Raw genomic sequence first — 16,614 nt, 5'->3', positions numbered from 1 at the left:
TCATTGTTGTATTGATGGGTATTTGTTTCCAGTTTTCTTCTTTCATAAAAACAATGCCAGCACGGATTTTTTTTTCTTAGGACGGAGTCTCGCTCTGTCACCCAGGCTGGAGTGCAGTGGCATAATCATAACTCATTGCAGTCTGGCACTCCTGGGCTCAAGTGGTCCTACCACCTCAGACTCCCGAGTGAGTAGCTGGGACTACAGGTGTGCGCCACCATACCTGGCTAATTTTTTAATTTTTTAGAGAGATAGGGTCTCACTATGTGGCCCAGGCTGGTCTTGACCCTCCTAGGCCCAAGTGATCCTCCCACCTGGGCCTCCCAAAGTGCTGGGCTTACAGGCGTGAGCCACCACACCTGGCCTTGGACATTCTTATAATTTGTCTGTCTGTACACATCCGCAAGTTGCTTTAAGACCAGCTGTTCTCAGACTTGAGCAGCCTCACAGACCCCTGGAGGGTCTGTGGTTCCAACATGGATTCCTGGGCCCACTGCAGGGTTTGTGACTGTGCAGGTGTGGGTGGGGCCTGAGGATTTGCATTATAACCAAGTTCCCAGGTGATGCTGAGGGGGACCACACTTTGGGAATCACTTCTTTAGGGTATATAACTAGGAGAGGAATTACTGGTCATAATGACACGGCTATCTTTCATTTTACTAGATTCTGTCCAATTCCTTGCCAGACATTTGCACGAGTTTATAGTCTCCCCAGCCACGTATGCACGTTCTGATTACATCTTTACTGGCACTTGGTAGCATCAGATTTTTAAATTTTTGCTAATCTGTTGGAATGAAACGACACTATTCGGGAGTCTTCAAGCCTCTCTTTGGCTGCGTTCTTCTGCTGCCGGTCCCTGAGCCAAAACTACACTGTTATATACTTAGTCATCTCAAGTGTTGGTTCTCAGCTGGAGACACTTTTGCCCCCGAGGGGACATTTGGCAATGTCTGGAGACCCATTTTGCTTGTTATGCCTGGGGTAAGGGTGTGCTACTGGCATCTAGTGGGCAGAGGCCAGGGACGCAGTTAAGCATCCCACACTACCCAGGACAACCCCACCACCAAGAACGATCTGGTGCAAAGTGTCAGGAGTGCTGGGACTGAGCAAACGTTTTCCAGTGAAGCCTGAGTCTGCTGGAGCCATTACCACTCTGCCCTGCGTGTCCGCACGCATTTCCCGCCCTGCCCTGCGTGTCTGCACGCATTTATTTTCTTCATAGTTGCCATGACTCTTCTTGGGGTCTTGTCATTTGGTATAAATGTCACAGTTTCAAGTTTGTTGAAGAACCTTGTCTACAATTTGAGCAGAATTGCAGTAAGTTTCTGGATGGAGACACAATGGGCCTCTTAGTGGTATTGGATCTTTCTGCGAGCGCACGTGTCTCATGCATTCCTGAATGGCGGGTAGAACTTGCCTCCGATGCTGAGACCAGTGACTTTACCTATTCTCTTTTTCTGATGGTTATAGAGATTTCCTATTTCTCGTTAATTTTGGCAAGTTTTCCATGGACTTGTCTTTAGTTGTCCGCTGTGTCAGCATAACGTTGCCCATGGTGCGCGTCTCCCCCTCAGCTGTGTTCCTGGGTAGGTTTGCTTTTGCATTCTTAAAATTGTTCATGTGCCTTTTATTCCTTTCATCTCTACTTACGACGAGTCTTACCCCAGAACCTAACCAGCTTCTTTGTTCTTTCTGCTGTTTCATTAACTTCTCTTCAGTTTTGCTTTCTTTGGGCATTTGTTTTTTTCTAACCCAAGTTGATGAATGGCTTGATTTTCAGCGTTCCTCTCTGGTAAGGCATTCAAAGCTATGGATTTCTTGCAGGGGGACCGTTTTAGTTGAATCCTACAAATTTTGGCACTAATAATTCCTGGGTAAATTTTGTCATTAGCATTTCATATTTGATTTGTGAACTGTTTATAAATGTTTTTTAAAATAATTAGATATGTGAAAGTTTTCCTAGCAGTTACCAATTTCTAACTAAATTTCATTGTGATTGGAGAATAGGATTTCGATTTCTCTTACTAACTTTGGGACTGCTGATGTCAGCCATCGAATAGGTATAGTGACATGCACCCAAGATCACGGATATCATGTTTTCATTGCCATTATGCCATTTTTTAACTTTAAAAACGTAACCCGAAATAGAAGTTTTAGATTATCTTCCTGGTGAATTGAACCATTTAAAAGTCACTAAGTACTACTCTTTATCCCAGTATTACTTTTGTTTCCCATTAAAATCTATTTTGATATTAGTATAGCTATATCAGCTTTCTTCTTTGTTTGCTCATTATATCTTTTCATTTTTTAAGAAACATTTTCATGTTTCTGTGTCTCCATATTTGTCTCCTGTGAACAGAAGGTAGCTGGATTTTACTTCAGTTCAGTCGTATAATCTCTGAACTGGCAAGTTTGGCTCACTGACATTTCCTGTGATCACTGACACACTCATTACCATCTTATTTGGTGCTACAGAATTTTCCTGAAAGCTTTTCCTATGCTTCTTAGTCCAATTTTTTCTCTCCTGTTTTAAGTTATACTCCTGCCCTTTTCAAGAAGATGGCACAGACAAATTTTCAAAACTGAAGTCAGAAGCCAAAATCTAAAAGACAGAAAGGCCTTGGCAAAAGGCTTCCATAGGTCAGAAAGGAAACCCTCAGAAGTGTGCCCCCAAAAAGAACAAGCCTGACCAGGGTGCCATCAAATTCCCCTGACCACTCAGCCCTGAAGATCAAGCCCAGTGAACTGCTGTCCCCGTGTGGCTGAGCTCAACCCTGGCCAAGTCCAAGGCAGAGCAGGCTGGCTCAGTCGGTGGGGATGCTGCTGCCAAGCATGGGACCATCTAAACCGTAACACTTTTCCCCAACTGGAAACAGGAATTACTCTTACCTCTCATTTGAGTGCTGAACTTCAGTGATTTTCTGAGCCTGAAGATAGTGAGACTCACTTTCCTCCCAGAGGAAGCCGTAATCTCATATCCTGTGGCTCTGAGCACCCTCCTCTCCGCCCCGTGTCTTTGTTCGGGAGGGTGATTTGGCCCTGGTGACTCCTTGTTATGACTGTTCCATTCCAGGTTTTACATTAACTCACACACTCACGCGTCTCTTTGCTTAACATGCTTTCTTGCACTCAGTCCTTCCTTCGCTGTGCCTCCAGCGAGAGCAGGCTCGTGATGACGTGTTTCTTCTTGGTCTCTGCTTCTCCTCTCCTGGAGCTTAAATGATACCTAATGTTACACCATTTTAGAGATGACATTTCTCTCTCCTCTTTGAACTTACTCCACAGTCTTCTGGCTTTTATTATTGTTGTTCAGAAGTTGCCTGTCATCCTAATTATTTCCTTCTCTTTCTTAACCTGCCCTCTCTCTCTGGCTGCTTTTTAGAGAGCCTTTGTCTTTGATGTTCTTCAACTTCAAAGCAATTGATGTAGGTGAGGATTGCTTTGATCTCGCTTGGAATGTTTTGCTTTTTAAATCTGGGTCCTGAGGTCTTTCATCGATTTGGGAAAATCATCAGCTTCTTTGAATAGAGTTCTCTTCCCTTCTTGGCTCTGGGGAAACGTGACCAGATGCTACGCTTCTGTGTCTCACATACCTCTTATGCTCGCTCGCATTTCCCTTTGTTCCTCTAAGCTGCATTGCAGATTTACTCATCCTGCCATCTAGTTTATTTATTTTCTGTGGGGCTGTGACTGTGCCCCAAGTTTGAGATTTCAGTCTCTTCTACCTAGTCATTATTTGGCTCTCTTTCAAATGTCTGTCCTTATTTTTGACACCTTGTTTTTGACTCTACCTTTCCTGTGACTGCAGTGTGTGAACAGCCATCTCAAGTTCTTTAGCAAGGATACTGTTTGTTTCTGCTGCCCTCACTCGGAGTGGCTCATTTCATGTGTCACAAATGCCAGATTGGGTTGGGATTGACTTTGTATAAACCAAGGTTAAGGGAGGGTCATTCCAGAAAAAATTTGCATTTGCTTCTGCCAGGCATCCCCACGGCTCGGATAACTTACGTGGCTTGTTGTTTTCTGGACCACAGAGGTAGTTTGCCTCTGAGGAAAGACCTGTGAGGCGTCCTGTGCTCAGGGCTAGGCTGAGGCTGGCCAGACTGGGGTCGCCGTCTGCTGGTGGGCTGGGTTTTGTTCTCTCCTAGTCTGTGCTTCCACTGCAGGGAGCTCTGGCAGCTTACAGATGTTCAAACCCCTTCAGCCATTAGGCCTGAGAAATGTTCCAAGGGCAGTGGAAACTCCACTTGCAATTAGAGGACTGTGCCCGCCTGGAAGGTTCAGGGCAACTGTAGGCGGGAAGCAGAGCCCTGGCTGGCGGGGAGGAAGGTCGCTAACTGTTGCTGCAGGAATGTTGGCCTCTGAGACAGGCGGAGGGTCCTACTCCAAACAGCCGGAAATCGCTTAATGCGGAGATTGGTCTTCAGCGTCCCAAAGGGCTGGGGATAAGCAGATTAAGGAAAGTGTAAAAGGTATAACAGTTGCGAAGGGTGATTTAGGATGCATTTAAAGTGCCAGACTGGCATATGTCATCTACTAATATGTTGCTTCAAATTCCGTTTTGAAGGAAGCTTAGAAAATGCAATGTAGTTAGCCTATTGCCGATGGAAGATCACCTGTTAAAGTAATATTGAAGACGTGTCCTTCCTCGTGTCGCTGATCTCTCCGCAGAGCCCATAGGCAGCATGTCGTCCATGGAAGTGAACGTGGACATGCTGGAGCAGATGGACCTGATGGACATATCTGACCAGGAGGCCCTGGACGTCTTCCTGAACTCGGGAGAAGAGAATACTGTGCCGTCCCCCGCCTTAGGTAGGGTTGACAAACTTGCATCAGCTGAACTGGGGCTATACCGATGCCACTCCCCTCCAGAGGGAGAAGTGAGAAACCTGCCAGTCACTTACACACAAACCCCCAAGCGCACAGCCAGCTCCTGGCTCCCTACCCCACGGTTCCACACGGCTGCGTGGCAGCTGCAGCAGTGGTGTGGTTCCGTCATGAATTCTTCTCAAAGATTTGACATGCTCCACTCCGGCAACTTTGGTGAGCTGAGAGCTTTCTTGTTTTCCCTCCTTTACCACCCAGAAATCCATTTGAGTCTGCTCCTTGTGATTAAGCACCGGCGTTTGCAGGGAGGTGCAGACTCTCCTGCGTGGCTCACACGGAACTCTTCCCTCTTGATGCGGCAGGCGTTTAGGGGCATGCCTGCTATGGGGCAAAGCCATGGTGTATGTTCAGCTCTTGGCCTGTGTTGTAAAACTTAGTTGGACTTCAGTTCCTTTCATCCCTTCCCAAAATTTTGTTTCACATTCATGCAGCAAATATTGACCGAGGTGCCAGACCTGTACCTGGGCTCGCTGCATTTCAAATTTCAGACCAGTTCTTCTGGCTGGGTCAAGGCAAAGCTCAGTCCTCCTGGCAGCACCTCAGCCATCTCTAGAAGGTTCTACCATTACCACGGTTTCTGCTTCCTCTAAACTTCTCACCCACTTCTCCCCCACTTCTCCTGGCAATCTGTCAGAACGGTGTCATCCCAGGGAAGAGAAGGGGCTTGGGTGCATTTGCCCCCATCCTGAGAAGGCCGGAATACTAGAAACCAGAATGAACCCTCACCCAGAGTCAAGGAAAGATTTAGAAACAGTGACACCTGAATATAGAATTTTGATTCCTTGAAGAGCCTATTTAGTTCCATAAAATTGGCGACCTGCTGAAAGGTCAGTAATTCCGACTGTCTCAGCAGTGGTGTCTCTGAATTACTGAAAAGGGTAAAAAGAAAGACATCTAGATTATCAAGGTTACAGGGACTGCTCCTCCAAGATACGCAGCACTTGCCCTCCGGCCTCTATTACACACTATTACATAGTCCTAGGAGCTCTTGATCTTTGTCACCGGTGGCTGACTCCTTAGGGGACGGAAGGGTCACCGCAGGGCCTGAGGCTGCCTCTGGCATCACTCAGCTCAGTGTCTTCCAGGGCAGGCCCCAGGTCCCTGGAACAAAAAGCACACACCCCTTTCATGACGGGCACATTCCAGAGCTGTTGGCAGCAATTCTAATCCGCAATCTTTTTATGACAGGACTTTTTCTTCCCTACGTTATTTTGCAGGGCCTGAATCCAGTACCTATCAGAATGAGATTACCCTCCAGGTTCCAAATCCCTCAGAATTACGAGCCAAGCCACCTTCCTCTTCCTCCACCTGCACCGACATGGCCACCCAGGACATCAGTGAGGGTGGGGAGTCCCCCGTGGTTCAGTCTGATGAGGAGGAAGTTCAGGTGGACACTGCCCTGGCCACGTCACACACTGACAGAGAGGCCACTCCGGATGGTAGTGATGACAGCGACTCTTAAATTGGGACGGGACGTGGGCGTTGTCTGGCCACACTGGAATCCGGTTTTGGCTGTATGCAGAATTCCACCTGGAGACCCAGGTTGTTTTATAGAGGGTCTTGGTTTTTAAATAATTGCCAATAATGTGTGAGAAACTGAAAGAACAGCTAACAATAAAGCGTGAGGATGGTAAACTGAGAGCGCACGGAGCTAGTTTATACAAAAGGCTTCTAAATACACACGTCCTTAAGGTCGCTGTAACTCAGGGTTCCTTAGAGTGAAGGGACGCGCAGGTCACTGGGGGCTGCCCCAGGAGGTTGCATGTGGGCAGGTCTGGGCCAGGCAGGGGAGGCTCCACAGGGCTCAGTTCTGCATGAGGCAGGGAATGACCTGCCATTTCACAGGTGGAAAAGGCCACTCCCTGTAGAAGAGCTGACTGTAGCCAAACCACTCTGGCAAAGCTTGGGGTTTTCCTTTGATCATTACAGAATTACCAGTCCAATGGCCAACCGGTCCAACCCCTACTTTCATACGCCTGGGCCCAAAAGAACAGAAACAAGCCCAAAGCAATCCTCTCTTCTTTATGAAAAGAAACTGGTCCCCTGGAGATATGTTCCTGCCATCACTCCTCCAGCCCAACGAGCGAGCAAGCGAGCGAGCTCCCCGCCGAGATGAGGGGGGCTGTCTGCAGCCATACCACCCGGAATGCACCCAGTGTCTGCTCATCCTGAAAGCTCGGGGGGCACGGCTCGATGGGAAATGAGGGGGACAGCCGCAGCCCACGAGCAGCTCTGGCCCAGCCTGCCGGGCCACGTGGAAACCATTAGGTTACGCTGAAGGGGACCCAGCGGCAGGTGGGAGCTGTGGGAGCTGTGGGAGCAGGACTGCAGCGTGGGGGTGGCTCTGCTCCCTGGCTACAGGCGATTCTCTGCCCCCTGCCCGTGGATGAGAAAAGAAAGAGCTCATTCCATTCAGTCATCTTCCACAAGACAGACAAATGTCCAAAAAACTTTGTTTTTATTATTAAACCTTGTAGTACAAACCTGAAAAGTAAACAAAAAACTCGCAATAAACCACATGAAGTCTCCCTCCCAAGGGAGGGGTGCAGAGCAGCGCTAATAAATTAAATGTCAAACTGTAAGCCATAGGCAGAAGTTTACTGTCAAAAAGAGGGAAAGTACACAGCAAGGCCATAGAAACCGGACAACCACATTGGAAAACACTTGACTCTGTTTCTGTAATTGTTAAATATTCCAAAACAGTTCAGTCTTCTGCAACAACAACCAACAAAGTGGATCATAGGACGTTCCTGGCAGTCACCACTGGCAAGCTCAGTGCAATATGGGTAGCTACGGGATTGATGAATCCAATTATGAAACAAAGAACAGCTTGTGAAAACAGTTTCCCTTTTTTATTCCACACATACTGTACACACAACCGGAGAAGGGCAACAGCTACTCCATTATTATTTTTTTGTTGTTGTTCAGTGATGTAAGCAGCACTTATAAATGTTACAAGAAAAACCCTGTAAGCATCCAATCCAACCGATGAAGAAACTGAAATGTAAGGCTTTTCTTCATCTTGTCTTCTCACCCCCCTCCCCACCCCCCACCGAGAAAAAGGCTCAAGTATTTAAAACAATTTACAGGCATATGTACAAAAGGGATGGGATTTTTTTTTTCTTTTTTCCTTTTTGTTACAACATGAAGAGAAAAAATAGAGAAGATGAACGCAAATGCATTTTCACATTCAAAAATAACTGCAGGCCTCCTAGTGGCTCTCTACGTGATCATAAACGAAACAAATTTTAAAAGAAAGATTAATGCTGACTTGTGAAGGTGTCAAACAAGAAGCGGTGAGATGGAGATGGAATGTTAGAAAGATTGCACGTCGATGACAAAGAAGCACTTACGGCTTCCATCACTTTTTTCCGTTTTTTTTTTTTTTTTTCTTTTTTTTTTAAATCTTAAGGATGCTATTGAAGGGTTTTTTGATAAAGTAGCCAACAGCACCAAAAAATAACAGAATGGATTTCCTAATGAAATCAGGCACAGGTCTCCCTCATGTGACCCCTCCGAGGCAGGCAGTCTTTTCCGTCTTCCTCGCTCGCTTTTCTTCTTTCCTTGAACAGATGCATAGTGATGTGCTGGTGGAGAGCCCACTTGCTCCCGTCTCCTCGTTCCGCCTATGGTTAGGAAACAACGTCCGCCTTCAGCTGCCACAACCGCCCAGAGAAACAAAACGGGGGTGCCCCGGCTTCCCAGATCACAAGCTCATCTGGCACACGGCAGAAGACGACAGCCAAAGCAAAGCCATTTCAAGTTTTGTGTGTGTGTGTGTGTGTGTGTGTGTGTGTGTGCGCGCGCGCGTCTCCTATCCCTTCTAAAAAATCTGCTCACGTGACTGATGGTTTTTAAATTTGTTCTCCAAACTTCACCCTCTTCAAAAATGGGTTAAAAAGCCTTTTTTTCCCCAACAGTCAAAAAAAAAAAAAAAAAAAAAAATCAAAACAACAACAAAAAAAGGCTTTTGTCAGCCATGGGGCAATACAAATTAATACAGCCCCTGCAGGGTTTTTAAAACAGTGACTATACGGCAGTTTCCAAAATCTGACTGCAGTATCTAGGTTTTCTAAGTACAAAAAAAAGTTCAACAGTTTAATGCTAAAACAAAATTAGTTCTCTAAAACCAGAAGAAAATCTTCTTTAGAGCTAGTGCAAAGACAGCTTCAATCCTACAGCAAGTACTCCAAACTAGAATATAATAATTACAAAAAAATATATATAAATCGACGACGGGCGTTGGCATCTTCATGATGAGCTCGAAGCACTTTTGGATGAACCGGAGGCTGACAGCCGGGAGGGGGGCACGTCCACTGTCGCTCTCTTGCGGGGACCTCTTTTTGGTGTGGGTTTACTGAGACAGTTCTCAATGCTGCCGTTTTTACCAGACACTTTGCCGCAGATCTGATTGACCAGACTGATAATCTGTTCCTGTTTGGGGGTGAAAGGAAGGCACAATTAGCATACCATATTAACAATTAACATACCATATTAACGATTAGCATACCGTATTAACAAGAGCTCTGACCCTGACAGCCACGCAGGGGCAGGTTTAGGGCAGAGGCCAGCGGCGTAGCCGTCTCCTTCACACCAACCAACAGCGTTTACAATGTCCCCAAGAGGCTCAGACGCAGTGAGTCTCCCTTTCCCAGCTCCTCCTGATGCCACACAGCAGGCATGGCCCTTTCATCCTCATCAATACCCTGGTCCACCATGGTTTGCCTGCTCATAAGGGCAGGGCCGACAGGGGGAGCCCAGAGCACTGCCTCCACCACAGAGCACGCAGCAGAGAGACCTAGGGGCTTTGTTACGTCCTGGATGGTGACACAAATACCCAAGCTACTTGACTCACTTTAGCTACCAGCCACTGAACCTGGTCATGCAAATAAATGCAAACACTTGTCACCTATAGATATCCTTGTAATTCACCCAAGAGAATCATTTATCTGTCGGCACCAAAACTGCGTGTGTAACTTTCACACAGTACATCCTATAATCATCTCATTTTTAAAAAGAACATGGGGAGGAGTAGCAAACGTGCATCTCACAAGCATCTCTCTGGGCCGGGGTGGCTGGGAACCACGCTGAGTCCGGCAGGAGAGGAAGCCAGCCATGGAATGAAACATCTGAGGGCCTGATCTCTAGCCCTCTGGAAAGACCCCAAGATAAGGATAAGGAAGTGACAGCTGGCTCCCATCAGAAGTTAAAGGCGCCCTTGGAAGGGGGGTGCGCACGTATCTGTAATAACACCATAGTCATGGCGGCCTGAGACACTGATGATGAACACTGGTAAGGAATAAGCGGCTGAGCTGCCATAACACCCATTTAGGGGACTACAGCTACCTTACCATAAGGACGAGCGAGGAGGAGCCGGCCGCATGCGGTTACAGGAGGGCACTGTTCCCTCCCCGCATGCAGCTCAACAGGTGGACAGCACCTGCCCCAGACCAGTGCCCTCACGCCAGGCTTGGTAGCAGGCAGCCCAGCACCCTGCTCACTGGACCCTGCTCAGCCAGCCTGCAAGGGCCGGAGGCACACATGGCTCCAAACTCCCCAGAGAGCTTCACCATCCATGAGAACCCAAGCCATGAATTCAGGGATTTGCAATCTAGGTGTGTCCCCTACCCCCCAAAAGGTAGGTGTTTAAAGCAGACTGTCCCAGGTCAGCAGGCACAGCCATGGGTGATTTGTGTGCTGGGCACACTGGGAGGTTGAGAACAAGATTTTGCAATGGTCTCTGTTTACAAGCTAGAAATTTCCTATTTAAAAGAATGGGTCAGATGTGGTGGCTCACGCCTGTAATCCCAGCACTTTGGGAGGCCGAAGCGAGCAGATCACCTGAGGTCAGGAGTTTGAGACCAGCCTGACCAACATGGTAAAACCCTGTCTCTACTAAAAAGAAAAATTAGCCGGGTGCATGGTGGCACATGCCTGTAATCCTAGCTGAGGCAGGAGAATCGCTTGAACCCAGGAGGCGGAGGTTGCAGTGAGCCGAGATCATGCCACTGCACTCCAGTCTGGGCAACAGAGTGAGACGCCGTCTCTAAAACAAAACACAATGCACAGCTCAACAGGCGACAGAGGCACAGACTTGCTTACTGAACTACATCAGCCGCTGCAGAGTATGCAGTTTCTAAATACCTTTGCTCCTCCTAATTCATCAAAACCAACCATTAGGTCTTAGCCCCTGCATGCCATTCTTTTCCCAGGATCTGGTCACGTCAGACATGCGGCTACAGAAACAGGCTGCTGGTGAGCGGCGCAACGCACGATCCACAGAGCGCTTTCCAGGCAGCCAGAGGAAGCCTCCCCGTGCCAGCACCTGCACTGCACAAGGTGCCAGAGCCACGCTCATCTCGGCCGCAAAGGCTTCGTTGTTTGTGACTGTGCCTGGACATTTGCTGTTGAGGTGAAGGAGGGACAGCAGGTGCTTACTGCCTTCACCCAGCATGCTCTTTGAAACAAAACAGATGCAAACAGTTCTTCTTCCAGCTCTCTAATCGTTTAGCTCAAGGCTTATCGAGTGAGACCCACCACTTGGGCCCCCAGACGCACCAGGCCCCGCACAGTCAGACCCGCAGCACCCGCCCCACTCAGTGGCCTCAACTGTGCAATGACCACAGTGTGGTGACCGTCCTCGTAACCAGCCTCATCAGAGTCCGTGGGAAGCACACGCAGGGAAGGCGGGCAGAGCAGGGGAAGCACACGTGGGGCAGAGCAGGGGAGAGGCACTGCTGCCAGGAGTTCCGCCACTCAGGGCAGCCCCCAGCTGCACAGGCTGTGCACTGTTACGACCTCTCCCTCCAGAAGAGCTGGCGCCTGCAGGACGGCACTGGGACTTCCCATCCTGCCCCAGCGTCTGCAGGCACTTCCAGCGCTCTCAGCCTGGAGGGGCTGGCGTCGAGTGAGTGGAGATTGGAGAGTCCACTGCCAACCATCCCACTGTGCCTGGGACAGGTCACCACAGAAAAGGGTCTGGCTCTAAACCACAGTGGTGCAGCCCCTGGGAAAGTCAGTGAGGCTGCAGGAAGAGCCTCAGCCCTGGTGAGAGCCCATCTCTGAAATCCAAATGCACGGCACTCCGGGCCCATGCAGGAGCCCTGCTCCCCTCGGGATCCTAACGTGGGGCCTGAGTGGGTTTAGGGCTTAAGAACAGGACACCTCAGGCCTGCAGAGCCCTGGCTGCCCACCAGGCACAGAACTGCCAGGCCGGAGGGCCTACATCCAGCCAGGACCAGGGAAGGCGCCGCGCTGCCGCCCCACCCTACCCCGCGGGCAGCGACTGACCTCATCATAGCGGTACATCAACTTCAGCCCTCGGCAGGACTTCTGTTTCTCCACGTGGCGCAGAGCACACTCCAGACAGAACACGACGTTTTCGTTCTCTTGTACCACCTGCAAGCAAGAGCAGGACACCCGGAGGTCAGGAGACAACTCCACGGCGCCCTGGGAGGGTAAAGTGGGAGCACGCCCAGCCAGGCAGCCCTCACACCCACTGCCCCAGCCAGAGCAGCCCTGGCACCCACCACCCGGGCCAAGGGCTTTGAGGACTGGAAACACTGGAGATGGACTCAAACGAAAACCGACAAACCACCTGGCACATGGTCTTCAACTAGGAAAGTGAGGAGCGGACGACCTCTAAGTGAGACCTGGGGTGGCCCTCACGTCCCCTCCAGATTTCTGCTGGAGTTTCCTGGGAGAGGTTCAGTCACCACCAGGCTGGTAAAGACAGTGAGGGGTACATTTTCTAATCTCTTGAGTTCTGAGGGCTGCTGAGACCCTGGGTTCGAAACCACCGTAGTGCTGGCATAGATGTGGAACATGGAGGACTCCAACTTGGGCAGCCACGTGGGGAACACGCCCTGGACTTTCCAGCAGCAAAACTGGTTCTCATGGTGGTCCATGAGCGGCTCAGTCAACAGAGCAAGGGGCGTCCAACAACCCCATGCAAACTCCCCCGACACCCTCAACATCACAGATTCCTGCAATGCGGACCAGCTCACCCACCAGCCCCGGCCTCCCTGGGCGGGCTGTCCACCGGCTGTGGACGCCTTGCTTCCTAAGGCCACAGGAGAGTGCTGGGACAGAGACCCTCACTGCGGGCCTGTCCACCTGGCTTCTGTGGGAGGGCTCCCATACTTCACGCTGACTCCAAGTACTATTCTAATTCTGAGTTTGAAAATAAGGAAAAATTCAGTCTTAATACTCAAGAGGCAGAAGGGTCACAGGCCTTTCTCAGAAAGCTTGAGGGGAAGGACTTGTTTTCGTCTGCAGTGTTTCTAAGCGAGAAACAGAGAACATGTTGTAGGAGTGTGGGAATGCCACCTACTGACACAAACAGGACCTTGGAGAGACACTTGGGGCCAAGGACAGGAAGAATAGGAAACACATCTAATTAAAATTTACAAATGTATTAGTAATCCAAGCAATGCAAACTGTCAACACAACTCAGACCCCAATTTTTGCCCATGGAGAGATTTTATATATATATATATATATATATATATATATAAAATTTTATTTTTTTAAGATGAAGTCTCACACTGTCACCTGGGCTGGAGCGCAATAGCGCGATCTCGGCTCACTGCAACCTCCACCTCCCGGGTTCAAGCGATTCTCGTGCCTCAGCCTCCTGAGTAGCTGGGACTACAGGTGCGTGCCATCACACCCGGCTAATTTTTTTGTATTTTTAGTAGAGACGGGGTTTCACCATGTTGGCCAGGCTGTGACTGGCCCGCCTCGGCCTCCCAAAGTGCTGGGATTACAAGTGTAAGCCACTGTGCCTGGCCTTTTTTTTTTTAATTAAAGAGACAGGTTGTCACTCTGTCACCCGGCCTGCAAAGGCTCACTGTAGCCTTGAACTTCTGGGCTCAAGTGATACCCCCACCACCACACCCAGTTAATTTTTTGTATTTTTTGTAGAAATTGAGTCTCACTATGTTACCCAAGCTGGTCTCGCACTCCAGGCCTTGAGTGATCTGCCCATCTTTGCCTCCCAGAGCACTGGGATTAGCCTACCATGCCCGGCCTCACAATATATTCTTTTGAAAATAACTTTCAGGCTGACAGGAAATGCCACGTGACAACTCTGCAGTTTCTGAAGGATGGCTTGAAAATGAGGCCACCTGGTGCCACCTCACATGGACAGAGCAGCTTCACCCCCAGGTGTAACCACCATATAGCCCTCACACACATGGACAATGAATAGAGTGTTCCAGCAAGAGGATGGACAGCTGGGCGCAGTGACCCATGCCTGTAATCCCAGGGCTCTGGGAGGCTGAAGTAGGCAGCCTATGGGTAACATAGCAGAACCCCACCTCTACCAAAAATAAAAGCCGCGCGTGGTGGTACACCTGCTATCCCAGCTACTCTGGAGGCTGAGGCTCCAGTGAGACAGGATCACACCACTGCACTCCAGCCTGGGCAACAGAGCGAGACTGTCTCAAAAAAAAAAAAAAAAAGGAAAAAAGAAAAGAAAAGAAAGAGCACACCAAGCTACGCAGCTTTTATCAGTGATGTTCATAAGGTACTTTGAAGATCTGGGAAATGCTTATCATTTTAAGAACAGAATGGCTCTAGGTAATACATTTTGAGAAGTCTGGGGGGAAAACCAGATAGAAGGAAACCTACAGGATGGGAGGCAGGGTGGTCACGGACTGCGTTTGTCCCCCATGAAATGCCAACGTGAACCTCCAGGACCTCAGCTGTGACTGCAGCAGGGGGTGGAGCCTCTAAAGAGGTAAATCGGCTCGAATGAGGCCATGAGGGGCCTATCGGATACACCGTGAGTTGCGTCCTTAGGTAAGGAGGAGACGAGGACACACGGAGTTTTCAGCTCTTTCAAATGGTACAAAGCCCCGATCTGACTCATTCGGGAGAGGCCGTGTCCTCCCTCTTCTACGGGGCACGCCAGGACTTGGGGTGAGGCGGCATGACCCAGTCACACTGGGAGGCCAAGGAGAGTCGACCCAGGTCTCAGTCCTGGCCGACCGTGGACAAGCAGGGACGCAGAGGCACTGGCCCCTAGGGGAATGTGCAGCTGGAGGGGACACCTGTGGGACACAGGCACCACAGCGTATGGAGTGGGCGCCTCCTAGCTAGGCTTCTGCACTGGAGGAGTGAGGCACTGTGGAAAGGGAAGAGGCCCAGGGAGGCAGGTCAGGCCCGTCGGGCATGCTCTCTGTTCCAGGCTAAGGTGTGTAGTGGCGTGGAGCCATCTGCAGTGCCAGCTGGGCATCCCTGCCCAGAGTCTGTCAGGACAGCTGCCTGCTGAGAGGTCAAGTGAGGACTGGAAGAAGCATGGTGAGGGCCACAGCCGTCCAGTTGCCATGGAAGGGCTTTTCTGAGCTCACCTCTGGTCTAGGACAGGGCAAGCAGGGGAGGAGGCAGTGTTTGTTATTAAGCCCAAAGCTGGGGAAGGCAGGTGGTCACAAGGAGGCCGGCAGGGTACAGTCGAGAAGGCGAGAGGAACAGAGTCTGCTGTAGCCTGGAGTGGCTGTGCCAGAAAAGCATCTCTGATCCCAGATGGGACAGGGGGAGCATCAGCTTTCACCAAGGACAGATTCCCAAGTCCTTGGGGGCTGAGGCAGATCATGTAACTGAGCAGAACCAGGAAACCAAGAACAGAGCCAAAGGGCAGAGGCCATGGGCCCAAGTCCACCAAGCACAGGTCACTGGGCGGGGGGTGGCAGACGCTGCCCAGCACTGTGGGAAACCCGCCCCTGACCGTCTCAAAAAGTATGAAGAGCAGAGTGCGCGCGGGCTGGGGTGACAAAGTAGGGCGGGGAGGGAGGCCACCTGCTCCCCAAGGAGGAAGGAGGCACCGCGGGACCGAGAGAGGGCCACGTGTGGGCAGAGTAGAGGGACAGCCTCTGTGTGGCCTGGTCACTGCGGATGAGGCAGCCGCCTCCAGAGGTAAGAAGCTCTGCTGAGGTCCCACAGCCAGCTCCAGAGATGGGAGCACAGCAGGTCTCCTGTGCAGAGAGTACCCTCCCTCTTCTGGGGGCAACCCTGGAGCTCTCAGGCGAAGCACCGCACACGAGGGCACCGGCCGTGCCAGGTGGGCTCACCATAGACAGGTAGCACAGGTGCTGGCAGATCTGACACCTCCTCTCCGACGTCTCCAACTGCAGCCACTTTCGAGGCTTTTTCTTCCCGTCCGCCACCGTGCTGCTGCCGTCATGGCTGCCGTAGCGCGCGGAGGAGTGGAGGCCAGCCTCGAACAGCTGCCTGCGCTGCCGCAGCTCTGTATCCCTGCCAGACACGGGGGACGGCCCACGCCTTTAGTGACAGCCGGCCATGCACTCCCCACACCGGCCTCCCTCCAGACACACCCTCCTGTCAGAAGTGAGGCCTGCTCAGGGTTCAGAGCCCAGCTCACCTCCCCAGGTGCCTCAGTCCACAGGTCAGTGGCAGCCCTGGCTGATGAGGCTACTCTGTGGCCAGACTTAGTAATGCAGGCATCACAACGCCTGCAAAACCACGGCCACCTAGTAAGGGCTTCTCCCTGTGTCCCAAGCCCAGGAGAGAGTCAAGATACTATCACCAAAAGTTCAAAATTCATGTGCTCACAACACAACCCAGAGCCTTGCTCCAGGATGGGAGAAGCACCGAGAACTACACGGTAGGGAAGAGAGAAGAGGGTTACACAGGCGCCACTCTGCTCAGCGTCCGCCCTGACCTGCTCCACACACATACACACCCACACCCCCCCAACACACACCA

The 16,614-nt window shown here is 50.5% G+C and overlaps 2 protein-coding genes across 11 annotated transcripts in view; one reads left to right on the top strand and one right to left on the bottom strand.

Annotated features, from left to right (window-relative positions):
* DTNBP1 (dystrobrevin binding protein 1) overlaps nucleotides 1-6,526 on the top strand; it is a 150,000-nt gene extending 143,474 nt beyond the window's left edge. For 3 of the 8 annotated variants that reach the window (XM_011967931.1, XM_011967930.1, XM_011967929.1), the window contains 2 exons: nucleotides 4,672-4,812; nucleotides 6,105-6,522. In XM_011967931.1, the coding sequence (XP_011823321.1) occupies nucleotides 4,672-4,812; nucleotides 6,105-6,349 (386 nt within the window). In that variant the 3' untranslated portion in view covers nucleotides 6,350-6,522. Of the gene's footprint in view, nucleotides 1-4,671; nucleotides 5,773-6,104 lie in introns of those variants that run through there. The other 5 variants (XM_011967925.1, XM_011967926.1, XM_011967928.1 and 2 more) reach the window with 4 other exon arrangements.
* Nucleotides 6,527-7,308: 782 nt separating this feature from the next.
* JARID2 (jumonji, AT rich interactive domain 2) overlaps nucleotides 7,309-16,614 on the bottom strand; it is a 328,805-nt gene continuing 319,499 nt past the window's right edge. For 2 of the 3 annotated variants that reach the window (XM_011967920.1, XM_011967922.1), the window contains exons 16-18: nucleotides 15,960-16,143; nucleotides 12,178-12,285; nucleotides 7,309-9,321 (exon numbers count right to left, since the gene is read on the bottom strand). In XM_011967920.1, the coding sequence (XP_011823310.1) occupies nucleotides 9,139-9,321; nucleotides 12,178-12,285; nucleotides 15,960-16,143 (475 nt within the window). In that variant the 3' untranslated portion in view covers nucleotides 7,309-9,138. The remainder of the gene's footprint in view (nucleotides 9,322-12,177; nucleotides 12,286-15,959; nucleotides 16,144-16,614) is intronic. The other variant, XM_011967921.1, reaches the window with a different exon arrangement.

Source organism: Mandrillus leucophaeus, unplaced genomic scaffold (genome assembly GCF_000951045.1).
Source record: "Mandrillus leucophaeus isolate KB7577 unplaced genomic scaffold, Mleu.le_1.0 Scaffold82, whole genome shotgun sequence".
Lineage (NCBI taxonomy): Eukaryota > Metazoa > Chordata > Mammalia > Primates > Cercopithecidae > Mandrillus > Mandrillus leucophaeus.
This window is presented reverse-complemented; position numbering and strand designations above follow the sequence as displayed.